The sequence below is a fragment of the Drosophila santomea genome, chromosome X (genome assembly GCF_016746245.2).
Source record: "Drosophila santomea strain STO CAGO 1482 chromosome X, Prin_Dsan_1.1, whole genome shotgun sequence".
NCBI lineage: Eukaryota > Metazoa > Arthropoda > Insecta > Diptera > Drosophilidae > Drosophila > Drosophila santomea.
Window position 1 is genome coordinate 12,505,044 of NC_053021.2, and position 14,899 is coordinate 12,519,942.

General features: G+C 47.6%; 4 protein-coding genes across 4 annotated transcripts; 2 read left to right on the top strand and 2 right to left on the bottom strand.

The window, feature by feature from the left end:
* Positions 1 to 84: 84 nt before the first annotated feature.
* Positions 85 to 3,253, bottom strand: LOC120457048 (heparan sulfate glucosamine 3-O-sulfotransferase 6). The gene is made up of 4 exons (XM_039644219.2): positions 2,274 to 3,253; positions 1,546 to 2,027; positions 858 to 1,380; positions 85 to 691 (listed from the first exon to the last, which is right to left on the bottom strand). Exons 1-3 carry the CDS (start codon positions 2,418 to 2,420, stop codon positions 873 to 875), a joined length of 1,137 nt encoding a protein of 378 aa, XP_039500153.1. The 5' UTR covers positions 2,421 to 3,253; the 3' UTR covers positions 85 to 691; positions 858 to 872.
* A 1,110-nt stretch (positions 3,254 to 4,363) lies between these two features.
* On the top strand, positions 4,364 to 6,190 carry LOC120456481. The gene is made up of 3 exons (XM_039643345.2): positions 4,364 to 4,562; positions 4,622 to 4,879; positions 4,937 to 6,190. The coding sequence occupies exons 1-3, from the start codon at positions 4,502 to 4,504 to the stop codon at positions 6,058 to 6,060; spliced, it is 1,443 nt and encodes a 480-aa protein (XP_039499279.1). The 5' UTR covers positions 4,364 to 4,501; the 3' UTR covers positions 6,061 to 6,190.
* Positions 6,191 to 6,554: 364 nt separating this feature from the next.
* Positions 6,555 to 7,819, bottom strand: LOC120456482 (protein-lysine N-methyltransferase EEF2KMT). Its single transcript, XM_039643346.2, has 3 exons — positions 7,612 to 7,819; positions 6,758 to 7,541; positions 6,555 to 6,698 (listed from the first exon to the last, which is right to left on the bottom strand). Exons 1-3 carry the CDS (start codon positions 7,681 to 7,683, stop codon positions 6,592 to 6,594), a joined length of 963 nt encoding a protein of 320 aa, XP_039499280.1. The 5' UTR covers positions 7,684 to 7,819; the 3' UTR covers positions 6,555 to 6,591.
* A 1,759-nt stretch (positions 7,820 to 9,578) lies between these two features.
* Positions 9,579 to 14,802, top strand: LOC120455793. Its single transcript, XM_039642250.2, has 5 exons — positions 9,579 to 10,142; positions 12,613 to 12,777; positions 12,861 to 13,131; positions 13,239 to 14,480; positions 14,554 to 14,802. The coding sequence occupies exons 2-5, from the start codon at positions 12,619 to 12,621 to the stop codon at positions 14,688 to 14,690; spliced, it is 1,809 nt and encodes a 602-aa protein (XP_039498184.1). The 5' UTR covers positions 9,579 to 10,142; positions 12,613 to 12,618; the 3' UTR covers positions 14,691 to 14,802.
* The last annotated feature ends 97 nt before the right edge of the window (positions 14,803 to 14,899 follow it).

Below are 14,899 nucleotides of genomic sequence, written 5' to 3' on the forward strand. Positions count from 1 at the left end.
TCTCGAATTACTAAATCTTGATTACTGAGTATTTAAATTTTGAAGAAAAGAGAACAATATTTCGGTTCGGTTGACTAGATTTAAGGTCGATTTATTTAGGTTGTGTTTTAATTGAAATTGGCTAAGCGCAATCGTATTGGTTGAGTCATGCAATTGAAATTCTTGGAACTATTCATACAATATTGTATATGTTTGTTTAGGAGACTGTAGGAATTTCGTAGTAAGCTCTATTATTTCACTATTCTTGTATATAAATGCACATAATGATCTTAGGTATATTTGGTAATCTGGTAGTACATAGCAATGGGTGTGCCCAGTGGGCGGGGGAACCATGTCCATCTCGGATCGAACGTGGCTCTTCCACGTCCTCCAACTGCTTGATACTCGAGTATAGTGGGGAAAAGTGAGTTGAGTGAGTTTCATTTGAATGAGGAATGAGTAATGTGGAGTGAGGAACCGTATTGTTTGAGTGCGGACTTTTCAAAGGGGCGCACTTTGTTGAATTTGTCTCCTGATAAAGCTACAATTAATTGAGCACTAATTTTATGTGTGTGTATATACTATATATATATATATATATGTAAGTACAATTATATGTATCAAAAATGCAATCAACAATATCAGTCCGTTGCCTGGCCAGCAACAACAATATCTCAATATCTCAATTTCTCAAACTCCATTCATTTCACGCCTGCTGAAACGGAAATTGATACCAGTTATTAGGGATTACGGATAGTCAAGCATACTCCAATGGGATGGGATATGATATGTAAATTGAGCAGATCGGTGAAAGTGCCTAGAGCTGCTCCAGGTGATCCTGGCCTAGCCATCTATGTATCCCAGTTCCGTCTACTCACCCAGCCGTGAGGATCCTATGGCCAGGCGAAGTTGATGCCCGTCAGTTGGTAGAACTTGTTGTTGAAGGGCCGGTAGAACTCCCGGAGTCGCTCGATGGCTCCGGGATCAATGTGCGGATGGTTGCGACCCTTGGTCTTACCCAGACAGTGGGGCGTGGAGCGGGCCTCCGACTTGAAGAGGCAGGGGAAGCCCTTGGTGGCATTGAAGTAGAAGTGCTTCTCGGTGACCACGCGCTTCAGGCCGAGGAAGTCCTGCACGCGTCCAATCTCGTAGGCGGGATCCATGATCAGACGCTCGCCGCTGATGAAGAGCAGCTGCGAGAGCGGAAAGTAGAGCAGCCAGCGCTCCAGGTAGCGGGCATAGACGCCGATCTTCACCGGCCCCCAGTTGGTGTCCACCACCGAGTAGCTCCCATTGACGAAGGCCAGCTGCTCGAAGAGCTTCATGTCCGCCTTCTTGCTCGCCGCCTGCGTGTAGTCGGAGATGGCCCGCGTCACCGGATCCCGCACCACAATCAGCAATCTGCAGGCAGAGGAAGTTGGCATTAAATGGGATATGCTAATGAAATATGGATCAAAATCGTAGGATTAATGTAAACTACTACTTGATTACTACTACTTGATTACTACTACTTGATGATCATTTTATGATTATGATCTTAATATTTTTGAACGTAGAAAAGCTCACTTTGTTGCCGGATTCATGTGGTAGACGCGCTGCGGCACCTCCTTGGTGACAAAGTAGCTGGGCGTCTTCTCCATGGTGATCTGGCCCTCGATGGTGTACGGCATGTGGTGGCGGTACCAGCGCAGTCCCCGCTGGTAGTGCCTGTCGAAGAAGTGCACCTCCGAGCCGGCGGCCCGGACGTCCGGATGCAGGCGGATGAACTCGAGCAGCGCCCGCGTACCGCTCTTCTTTACGCCAATGATGAGCGTGTCGGGCAGGTGGCGCGATGGTCGGAGGCCCTGCTGCCGGAGCAGCTGATACTTGGGCGCCCCATCCAGGCTGCTGGTCACCGTCTGCGCCGTTGGTGCACCGGTGGTGGAGGAGCTGTTCCTGCTGCTTCTGCTGCTTCTGCTGCTGCTGCTGCTGCTGCTGCTGCTGTTGGCGGCGTTAGTGCTGTCGTTGCGGGGCGAGGAGGTCAGCGCCAGTAGGTTGCGTAAGTTGCTCTGCGCGGGAGAGGTCAGAGGTCAATGCCACACATCGCAGGAAAGATATCAATATTGGCTTATGAAAATGCCCAAGTCACAAGTCACACATAAGCATGCCGAAAAGTAGGCAACCATACATATAACATCACAAAGTTCAGCGAAGATACAATTTCGCAATATATAAAAACATGCATAAATGCAATTATTGGATACACTGGTCCGCAAATTGGGGCACATGAACCTGCGATGCGTGTGCATATTCACCTGCTGCAGGCTGCGACTGATGCTGGCCAGGAGGCAGGCATTGAAGCTGTAGGAGAAGTAGACCAGAGTCACGCAGATCACCAGGGCGATGGCCAGGCTGCGGCTGCTCAGGCTGAGGCTGCTGCACCAGATGCTCATCACAATCATGGCTGGCAACTAGGCGCTGGTGGCTGCCGTCTCTCGCATCTGGCGGAATAATCGGTGCCGAGCACTCCGTCGAATTCCATTGCCAGTCAGTTGCCCCGGAGCACTGACTGCAGCATCCGGATGCCGTCCGATTCTGATACTGATTCTGATTTGCAATCGCAGCAGCGGCTGGCGGCTGGCGGCTACCGCCAACGCGAACTGAAGGAATGGGACTGTTTCTGGATGGGGCTGCTGGTGTCGGTGGTTGCTGGTTGCTAGTTGGGTTGCTGGTAGATTCGGGGTGTTTGCTGTGCTATGGTGTGGTGGTGCAGTGTGGTGCGGAGCGGTGCGGAACGGTGGAGTGTGGTGGTCCAGCCGCTCGAGTTCGAGTTCGGCCTGCAATTGCCGGAGCTGTCGTCGCAGCCGAGTTCCGGAAGTGAAAGCCGGGTATAAGGCAGGGCCAAGACATTGGGGTGCCCTGCCAGGAGCGGATAAGCGCTGCCTGGGAACCGCCGGTTAGGCTCCGTTCGGGCAGAGAGGGCAGGAAGGGGCGGACGTGTCATGGTTACGCCTGGGAAGCGCACAGGCGCATTGGCCACATCCGCTCTCGTCTCAGGATGCTTATGCAACTGAGCGTTTTGTGCGCTCTCGCCAAATGTACACTGCTCGAAAGAACTGCCACGTCTTTTGTGGGATTTCTTTAAGTGTGGCTGTTAGGTGTAGCAGATGATGTGTGAAAACTTTAATTATCTCTTAAAGGATGCAGCCATGTTCGAATTAAGTTAGTAACTAAATGCAAAGTCTAAGGGAGAAATATTTAATTAAAGCGAAAACAAATGCATCGGCCCATGAAATAATTATTTATACAAATTGTTCATTTCTAATTTCATTATAACTTCTTCTTACGTGGAATTTCCGCTGTTAGAACTAACATTTTTTCAATAATTCTAACAATTTTTATAATTTCTAATGAAGGCTGGGAATGCCATCTTAAAATGAAATCGCCCATAAGCTTTTCCCACGGCCTTTTGATTTCTTACTGCCTTTCGCAACGCTCTCTTTTTCGCTCTCGGCTGCAATCAATTTTCCGCTCAAAGGTAAACAAACGAACTAAGAACTTACCCCCACCCACTTTAGCCACCCAGCCACCCAGCCACCCACCTTTCCACCTTACCACCTCCCAACCCCACTTGTGCCTGATAAAGTATCTGCTGGCATTTGGTATTGAATTGAAATCAATTTCCCAAGCTTTATCGCCGGACGTTCTATTGCCCGTACTCCCTATCACCATTAGCCATTTTAGATTAGTTTTTAGCCCTATCGATGGAATGGCCCAATAGCCTTTTACCATATCGCCGGTTCCGTCTTAAGCATGTGAAAGGCCGAAAATTGTACATTTCTCAGTTGGCCAACTCCCAAGGGGTTTATCAGCCGGCGGACATCTGTTTATCTGTCCAAGTGGCTTATGCCACTGCGGCATTAGTCACTCACTTTGGGATACACTTTCAAAAAATAGGACAAGAAATTCCAATATAGTTATATATTGAGGTAAAAAAAAGTTCTAGTCATAGTTAAAGTAGTTTAGGAATACAACTTATAAATGGATCATTTTGATAATTTATAAGTTTTATAAAATGAAAATTTCTTGTATTTATGGATATTTGAAAAATGCTGTTTTTGGATACTTGTTTGAAAATAGAATATATTTAAGTGGAAGAAAACCTTGCTTAGAAGACCACCGATACTCTTGTACAAGATGCGCCTCCTCTTCGTTTTCCCGTTTGGTTATCATAACTCATAGCGAAATCCCTAGCTGAAATAACTAGATAATCCTAAGCCCTCAGCTTTTCCGCCCGTGTATCCATGTATCCATGGCCACACAACACATGCACCTAGTCGGTTTGGGTTATCTTATCGCCTTATCTGCGCCGCCTGCGCCGCATTCGAATACTCCGCCGGACTTCCACCGGCCCATTTGCCATTTGTCCGGCGTCCCATCGTGGGCATCCATCCACTCCAGCTGCTAGCTAAAATGCTCTAAGCTCCTCCCATAGGTGAACCTCCCTGCTGCTGGACTAACCTACGCTAATCTAACGCAAAATATGACGAACATGTGGGGCAAACTGGTGCTGAAGTTCTTCAAGTATGCGCCCAGCTATGTGGGTGAGTCACCCAAGCCATCCTAGACCTTTGTCCAGATACCAAATCTCGTCTACTTGCAGTCTGCCTGTGCTTCCTGCCCTGCGGCATGATCTTCGGCTATACGATCTGCGCCTTTGTTGCGGAACGGAACCTCAACGCTGGATTCAATTACTATGGACCGCTCATCCTTGGCGCCTGCTGGGCGGTGGTCACCGCCCTGGCCATGCTGGTGGTCAAGTTTGTGAAGAAGTGCATCATCTATTGGCAGCCATGGCTGCTGCTGGCCGCCGGAATCTTTAGTCTCATAGGCAGCTGCTTCTACTTTGCCGATGGATTTGGTGAGTCATTAGGATTCATAATATATATAATTTTCTCTATCCAATTCTCCGCCACAGACCACGTTGGTGCCTACATATCGTACTTGGCGCACAGCATGACCTTCGTGGCCGGCTATAGCTTCCTGCACACGATCAGCTCCAAGGGCGGCAGGTCGCTGTTCCTCTCGGGCAGCTGCAGCTGCTACCTCCTGGGCGTGGCGTCTGCCGTCAGCCTGATCGTGTCCTCCTACAGTCGGAATGTAAAGGAGCTGGCCGGACAGACGGCGACCACGGAGCAGCTGATCGATGGCATCTACGTGAACTTCGCCGGCACCTACTTGAGTGTGGCGGCCGTTGTGCTGGCCATCCTGGTGGGCCAGAAGGTGCTGCACTTTCTGGGCACCGTCGACCTGGTGAACAGCATGGACAACGACCTGCGGATCGCCAACTCCAATGGCAGCATCTTCGAGAAGCGTTCGGAGGTCATCAAGCGGCTGCAGTTCTTCTACGTGACCAAGAACCAGCAGTGGAACATGATGCTGCTGCTCCTCTTCACGGAGGCCGTGCAGTTCGCGCTGTTCGTGTACTTTGTCTACTGGTTCGCCCTGAATCCGGCCATCCGGCTGACAGAGTTCTCCGGCATCGACGGCATGTTTTGGGTGATCTTTGCGGGCAGCCTGTTGGCGCTCATTTGCCAGTGGTTCCTGTCGGTGAAGGTCACCTTTGTGAGCACTCAGGTGGCTCTCATCTTCTTCACCCTGTTGGCCATGATCCTGTGCAGCGTCACGGACTCCAGGTGGTCGCTCTGGCTGCTCCTCGTGCTCTTCGGCCTGTCGTACTCGCAGCAGCAGATCCTCCTGCTGGAGGTCACCCATTTGCGCTTCACCGAATGCATCATAAGCATCTCGTATGTGCTCAAATTGGTCTGCACCAGCATTGTGTACTTCTACTTCGTGGCGGATGCGAAGAACTCCTACTTCTATGCCACCGACTCGAGCACCCTGATGGCCCAGGGATTCGTCTTCCTCATCATCACCTCGCTGCTGGCCCTCGTGGTGGGCATGAAGGTGCCTCGGACGCATCGCGCCCAGCTGCTGGAGATCCAGTACGAGGTGTACGGCATCATCTTCATGAAGCACCAGATCGAGCAGCTCAACGTCCGTTGGCTGAACGACGGCACCATTCCCACCATCAACCAGTGACCGCGTATTTGATCTTAGGTCGCTCGGGCATCGACTCCCGATCTGTACACGCACTTTCTTATCTTATCACAAATACTCAGTATTTAATGAATCGAAAATAAACGAGACTTCTCAGTCTACATCCACAGACCGTACTGCTCTTATGGTGGCAATGGGAATATATGTATAGAAGTCTCAATTGAAGTTTAGCCTACAAATATCTACCAATTTCCACGTCTAATGAATATTAAATATGGAAAAGCCAGATTCTTTAGATATAATATATAAAACTTATCTTTCGCCAAAAAAGTTCTGCACTTGCTATAGTCACTCCACTCATTCATAATTAATGGGTTAAGAATACTTTTGCAATGGAATTCCGAATCTGAAGCTCAGATTTCAGATAGTTTTAGTAGCAGAATATAAGAAATGCGTATCTGGCGCTGCGTCCTGTGAAATACAATTCCATCAGAGGTGCAATAAAGATCTTAAGTGGGATCTAGATAGTGGGGGTGTTTGGTTTCGTGGTGTCGGTTTATTTTAGGACTAAATCTAACGTCTTATGGAGATAATCTGAACGGCGGCGGTGTGATCGCGACAAAAGTGGCTGGCACAGGCCGATACGTTCGCACATGGAGTCACCTTGTAGCCATTGTCACCTGGAGGAAGATGTGCATATTTATGCGGTCATTCATTTTATGGAGACATACCAACTTACCCAGCTGAGTCATGAACTTGTGCAGCGTGTCCACATTTCGCACCGTGCTGGCCAGCAGGGTTTCCAGCCCACTTCCTCGACGGGCGTACAAGTAGTCCATGGCACCCAGCAGTGCATCGAACTGGGAATCATCGTAGATCACATCGGCGGCCATCAGAAGATCCGTTTCCGCATGCGACTCCCACGGGAACGTGCTGACCGCATCCCAGTTCAGCTGCTCCGCCTTGGGCATCTGCTCCTTGGGCGTGTCTGGGAAATTCAGACTGATATTCTCTCGCATCAGCTGGACGCACGGCTCGCTGCCATCGGTCAGCAGGACCTGGCCCACTTGCAGCTGCAGGGCCGGGAGTTTCAGCAGGATGCCCAGGAGCCCGGCCCCGGCACCCAGCTCCACTATGTTCTTGCCACGCACCAGGTCGCGGTGCTGCAGGAGGTAATCGCCGAGGGCCAGAGCCGCTTCCCAGGTGCACAATCCAGTTGTGCCCTCGGCCACAAAGCTGGTGGACTCACGGAGCGTTATGTGGGCGCCCGGTTTGAGGAGATAGTGCTTGTAGGCGTACGTGGACGTGGATCCTGTGCTCGCTTTGTTGTCCGCCACCGGACCGCACAGACTGCTGTATATATCGTCGTGCACATCCTCCTGATCGCGGAGCAGGTGCATCAGCTGCTTGAGGAACGCCTCCAGGTAGCTGCGACGCACCGGATAGCGCCGGTTCATCGGGTGGCCACAGGTGGCCGCTATCAGCTCCTGCTGATCCTCCCAGTTGAGTGGCAACTTGACCGACTGCAATGGATGCAACAAACAGATTGAAGTGCAACAGGTGGCCGCGACATGCAACACGGGGTCTACTCACCGACCAGGCCATCTTGTTGACCGGATAGCAGCAGAGGAACTGCTGCTGCAGCTTGTCGTACTTCCCGGACATTTTCCGCCGCTCCAAGATCCGGTTTCCTCGGCTATTTTGTTGTGAAAACCCACTTCCAAGCGAACGAAACTGACAACGTGAATCTCACCCGGCACCTGGAGCAGTGTGACCATATATACCATCTGTCGGGGTGGGGAATGTCAAATGGGGAAAACAAATGGGGTATTCCCAGCTGTGGGGAGTACCTGAAAATGTACCTAAGCCTAAGAGAAAAGCATGCAATTTTCCAAAATAGGAAGTGTTTTTGTTTATGTTAAGCCACTCGAAATGGGAAATTCTAGTTTTATCGCTTTTCTGTTATTTTGCGACTATAAATATTAGTACTTTGATGAGAACATTCGAAATATTGGTTCGAATATGGAATGGCATACCTCGTTGAGCTCGAAATTAAATTTCGTATCGAACTGTGTTTTCAGAAAATAAATTATATATTTTTCACTTTTCTTCCAATTTTTGATGATGATTTTTTGCCGAAAATCGCTTTTCTGTTATTTTGCGACTATAAATATCAGTATTTTGATCATAACTTTCGAAATAGTGGTCCAAATATGGAATGCCATACCTCGTTGAGTTCGTAATTAAATTTCCAATCGAACTGTGTTTTCAAAAAAAAATTCTATGTCGTTCCAATTTTTTGCAAATTTTGATGATGGTACCCCTTACAAAAAATGCGAAAAAATGGCCAAAAATTATTTTGACACAGTCGGTCAAAAAGTGATTTGGTTGGTTAGTATTGGTAATTAGGAGTACAAAACTGTAATTTTTTTCGCTTTGTGACCATTTTTAGTCAAGTTATACCGAAAATACCAATCGTAAATATTGAAATTTTAACAAAAATCGTTTTTCTGATTTTTTGCGAATATTATTATCAGTATTTTAATTACAGCATTCGAAATAGTGGTCCAAATATGGAATGGCATACCTCGTTGAGCTCGTAATTAAATTTCCTATCGAACTGTGTTTTCAGAAAATAAATGATATATTTTTCACTTTTCTTCCAATTTGTGATGATGATTATTTGCCGAAAATCGCTTTTCTGTCATTTTGCGACTATAAATATCAGTATTTTGATCAAAACTTTCGAAATATTGGTCCGAACATGGAATGGCATACCTCGTTGAACTCGTAATTAAATTTCCTATCAAACTGTGTTTTCAAAAAAAAATATTTTTTTTTTTCACTTTTCTTCCAATTTTTGATGATGTTACCCCTTAAAAATATGCGAAAAATTGTCAAAAAATTAATTTTACATAGTCGGTCAAAAAGTGACATGGGTGGTTAGTATTGGTAATTAGGAGTACAAACTTCAATTCTTTTAGCTTTCTGACCATTTTTGGCCAAGTTGTGGGGTGCGGTGCGGGGTGCGGGGTCCATGGTGTTCCTAAGATTACGACGTTCATTCGGACAGACGGACATGGCCAGATCGATTCGGCTATTGATCCTGATCAAGAATATATACATTATATGGTCGGAAACGCTTCCTTCTGCCCGTTACATTCTTTTCCAAAAGGGTTCAATAAATCAAATAGCCTCGTGTACATAGATAAGGTTTGCAATATCGCTGCCCACTTTTGGGCTTTTTGTTCTCCTCACCGGAAATAAATTCCCATACTACTGACTATATATCATGTGTAGATAAAGCAAAGCTTGGAGCATCCAGTAGTTTTTGGATGGCGGGTACAAGAAGGCACTTCTGGCTGGATGGATGGATGGATGGATAGATGAACAGAGGGATGGATGGATAGATGGATGGGATGGTCATGACTATTGCTCCCTTGAGTCCCGAACAGCGCTGTTAACCAACAGCGGCGGGCACTGCTATTACGTGGACGTAGTGCCGATCGATTGGCGTTAGTCGATCCGATCTTCCCATCGGCGCTTTCTCGGCTCATGCTCATGGCAATTGGGTTCCGTTCAGATTCAGATTCAGATTCGGTTTAGTTCATTTCCGCAGCTGGCGGCGATGGAAGTGCCGCGATTACGTCGAGTCCACGTGAAATGAGATTTTAGCTTCGTTTTCGATTCGGTTACGGTTTTGCTTTCGAGCTTTCGAGCTATCGAGCATCGTGGAAAGTGAAAAGTGGAGAGTGGAGAGTGGCGTTTGGGAATAGAGCTTCATACAGCAACTGTAGTGTTCCAAGGAGCGGCAGACCTTGAGACGCATCACTGCCACAACCTTGAACTTCAGTCGTAGTCCACATTGCGTCTCTCAATTAGATGCAGGCCATTCGGTCGGTCTTTCAGTCATTCAGTCATTCGGTTGCTCGGCGAGTGAGTGCATCTCGTGGTGTTTAAAAATAAATTGCATTCAGCAGCAGCACCCAAAATAAAAGCCATAAACTACTGGCGCAGGAAGCGCTGTGCTGCCAATTGGCGGGCTTGCCAAGGAGATACTATACACCAAGCTGCGCGCATCCCACTGGGAATACCAACTACTAGATACTACGTACGGAGCACAGGTAGGAGATTTGGTGGAACTGGGTGGGGATATAGTGGGTGCGACACGTTTCCATCACACACCTCGCACGCGTTCATCCCTCGTCTTTTGTTTTAGAATGCTGTTTTTGTTTTTGCTTTTGCCCTGCTATCAGCAAGATGTTCAAAACACCTGATTGATTTCCAGATTAATATAGTTGAGAGACACAAGGGCAGAAAGTGGCCAAAACATTTCGTAAGCCAGGCAAATTGTCTTACTCCTCTTGAAAATAAGCCTAAGACTAATTTTATTCATTTCTCTATAACGTTTGTTATAGTTGAAGTTCTTAAGAGAAAGAGATAAGGTACTGCAATTTATAAAACAACATATTATTCAAAGCTGCATTTAAAGATTTCAATTTAAAATAACGTTTACAAAGAATTTCTTTTCTAAGTCCAGTAATATTCATATGCATATTTTAGTTCGATTTAAGTACAGAACTGCACGATTTCGTTCTCAGTGCATGCCAAAACTAGTCGAGGGCGGGAAAGTGTCAATACCCCATCGAGTCATTGGCACAGCTGGTAGCCAAATATGTGGCTTCCACTCGAGAGCCACATGTAACCACGCTCCTCATCGCAATCTTATCACCTTATCGATGGATCCACAGTCACTGGGCTTTGCTTATCTCGATCTGTATCTGGGCCTATACCCGTTGTTTTCCATCGACTTCAGTCAATGGAGTGCTTAGCTGCTCCTGGTTTATTGGCAATAGCTACATGGATATTTACCCAAAACATTGCTGGGTAAAATATATATGGACAAAATGTTGAAAGTAGTAGCTTCTTAGGAAGCTTCGTTCATTGAATGATACGCAAAAGCACAAAACTATTTCATATATTTGAATATGGAATTAAAGTTTAGTGAAGCAATGCGAAACTGGCAAACATGTTCTAATACGAAATAATTTTTGCTTATCCGTGACTTAGTTATGACAAATTGTCGAATGAGTTACGAGCAACGAGCGACGTGCAAATGTCATGATTCTGTAACTTCGAAACATCGACAAGCTTACATTTAAACGTAGATACGAGTATTTTTAGGGCAGCTGTGCTATAATTACCGAATGTTCAAAAACTATATAGATTTATACTATACTCAGACTGTAAAAACGTGTGGGTTCAGTCGCTCAATTATGCATTATTATTATTATATAGGGATTTCAATAGTTTGCATGCTAATTGAATCAATTGCAGCACAATTCCATTGCAATAACTTATTTTTGGGATTGAAATCTTCCTTGTGTTTCGTTAGTTGTGAAATGCTCTGTTAATGGAACTGGTTGTATTGAACTTAGTCACCATCAGTGGGCTTTTTATTACATTTTATCAAATGAAATCTTTCCTCGATTGTCTGCAAGCCATTTGTGGTTAGTTTTGAAGAGCTCTACTAATCGAACTGGTTGATTTGACCTCAGTCGCTATCAGTGGGTTTGTTATCACATTCCACGAGCCTCGTACCACTATTTTATTAGTCAATTATAGTGTAAAAACCCATCATGCTTTTTCTAAAAAAACTAGTTAACTTCCCACAGAATCTATGACTAGTTCAATAGTGATTTAATCCTATCTCTTACCACTTAGCTTCGATTTCCATACGATTTTACCATCAGTCATGTGGCTTGCATCGAATTCTCAAGCACTCGAAAGCACCTAAAACTAATTTCGGCTGGAATCCCGCGACAAAGCTCGCCATTGATGCCTAAACGTTGTAGATCCCATCTGGAGCACTACGAAGCACAGCATCGAACTACTGATAAGTGGACATCTTACGGACCAGACGCCATTGACCTTGGATCATTACACGCAAAAAAATGAAATGTTTAATTTTGAAATAAGTTTGTATGTTGCAAACTAAACCATTGATCTTTTGTCTTGACAATTTCAAAACACAATTGGTGCAATTGGTATTATGTGACTTGTATGATTTAGCCGCAAGAAGATGCATATTTCTCTTGAAACCAACAGCATGTTTAGCATCTTTCTAGAGGACACAAACATGATTCACATTTTGCGCGCTAACTTTGGTCTGGGTCTCTGGGTGGAAATCTGTCACATGACGCCGCTGATAAGGAATGCTGCCGGTGGTGGATAGGGAGAGAAGTCGCTGGAAGGCCGGAGATTTCGAATGTCAGATTTGGGATTCTGGTCTCTTGGTCCACGAACCCGTGAACCCGGCTTCTGCTCCGATGGCAACAACACTGTGCCACCGATCTGCCATCTGCCTTCTGGGGAACTGGGTAACTGGGTATGCGGTTAATTGTGACAAGTGATCGTTAACGTATTGCGCCAAGTAATTGCCGTAAATGATTTACGAACTCGGCCAGCTGCCTTCAATGGAATTTTACCCATATCACTTCCCTATTCCAACTTGTTTTCAGGGTTACCGGGCATGCATTTAAATACAATATTTCTTAATATTTCTCAATATTTATCAATATTTCTCCCTTTCAGTTGGCCATGGAAAAGAAGGTGTATCAGGACACAACACGACCACTGCCCAGAATCGCCCGTGCACGGTACTATAACAAGCACGACAAGAGCGATCTGGGCGACGACTTTGTGGCGCCCGACGCGGGATGGGCGTGGGTCGTTTGCGTCGCCGCTGGCGTTTCCAATGTAGGTAAAACCAAGCCAATTTCCTCCACTTCCTTCATACATTTATTTTGACCAAGAAGACCTCTAATAGCGTTTGTTTACAGCTTTCCATTTACCCCTGCCTGCAACAGTTTGGCTTCCTGTTCAGGGAGCGGCTGTCCGATCTGGGCATGTCCAGTTCGCAGATTACGGCCATCATCAACACAAATCCGGCCGTATCGGCCTGCACGGGTCTGCTCAATGGACCGATGTTCCGGCGGTTCACCTTCCGGCAGGTGGCCATGGCCGGTTCCCTGCTAATCTCCGGTAGCCTCATACTGACCGCCTTCTGTGAAACCTTCGTGGGCTACATGGTGGCCTACGCCCTGCTGTTCGGTGAGTGCGAAGGCATCTCTACTAGGTTAAGATGTCATTCGTAACTATCCTTTGACATTTGCATTATAGATCCATTTCTGAATGAATGTCTTCCCTTGAATCCACAGGCTTTGGCATGGGCATTAGTGTGTCGGCCTCCTCGCTGGCGATCAACACGTACTTCCAGAAGAAGCGTCGTCGGGCGGCTGGGTTTTCGTGGACCATAACGGGTCTGGGACCGATCTTCCTGCCGCATCTGGTCACCTTTTTGCTGACCATCTACGGGGTGCAGGGCACAACGCTGCTCTTCGCCGCCATCTCGCTGCACTCGTTCGTTTGCGCGCTGATCTATCAGCCGGTTCGATACCATGTGAAGCCACCGGAGGAGCAGCTGGCGGATCAGGAGCAGCAGGCGGAGACGCTGTGTGCGCACTGCTCGTGGCAGCAGAAACGCGAGCCGGGCGGCATATTCTCCAGTCAGTATCTGTGCCAGGACGACGATGCCCAGCGACCGGGCTACGAGATCTGTGAGCCCGGCACTCCGATGCTCTCGCGCGCCAACGATGGCTGGTATGGCTCCCGGCTATCGCTGACCTCGGGTCGTCTGCGTTTCCGCACCATTTCCAGCTCCAAGGATCTGGAGCAGACACAGCGGCTGCATTGTCCCATCAGCGAGGAGCAGAACCACGAGACCGATGAGTTCCTGCGGCCCAATAACTTTCGCAGGGAGCGGGTGGAGTCCAACCTGGAGGCCAAGCTGTGCTGCCAGTGTGCTGCCAAGCGGGAGGAGCACAACAACAACCGAAAGGAGAAGGAAGCCGAGGCTGAAGCTGAGGAGGCAGAAGTGGAGGCTGCTCCGCTGCACGATCCACAGATGAGCTTTCTGGCCAAGGTGGTCACCTTCTTCGATCTGGACCTGCTGCGCGACTTCACCTTCGTCAATCTGGTGGCCGGACTGACCATCATTAACTTTGGAGAGCTTAACTTCTCCATACTGACGCCCTTCATCCTGGCGGACTTTGGCTTCGATATACCGCAGATCACGCTGGCCATGTCGCTGCTGGCGGGACTGGACATCACCATGCGCTTCATGGTGCCCTTCCTCACCGAGAAGATACCGTGGGACAATCGGGTATTCTTCCTCATCGGCGTGGTGGGCATCGCACTCGGCCGCACAGTGGTGGCCTGCACGCGTTCCTACAGCCTGATCCTCTGCAGCTTCGTGTGGATAGGTCTCTGCAAGGGTGTGCGCACCATCTTCTGGCCACTGATCATACCCGGCTATGTGCCTCTCAACCGCCTGCCAGGCGCCTCGGGACTGCAGCTCCTGATCTCGGGACTGTTCACGCTGATCGGTGGTCCATTTGTCGGTGAGTGCTCTACACATCATATTATAACTAAATATCAGATTAGAAGTAATACTAATCTCTCCTTTACTTGCAGGCTTGGTGCGCGACCGTTACGACTACTCGGTTACCCTGCACTGCCTCAACATGATGTCCTTTGTGGCAGCGGCATCCTGGTCCTTGGAGGCCCTCATCCGGCGGCATCGCCGCAAACAGCGCCTGGTGGACAGCTGAGGAGCTCCTCTAAAGCTCCAACTCAAAGACATTGTAGCGTAGGAAGAACTTTTTTTTTTTTTGCTAGCCTTAAGGAAAAGTTTTGTATAATAAATGTGTGTCCATAAAAGTGTGCCAAACTGAATTGCTAAACTGACTTTCCTCAGTTTCGAAAAGTATATTTTTTGGCTTCTTTGGTAATCCAACAATCAAAAATCGCAGCAAGTCAA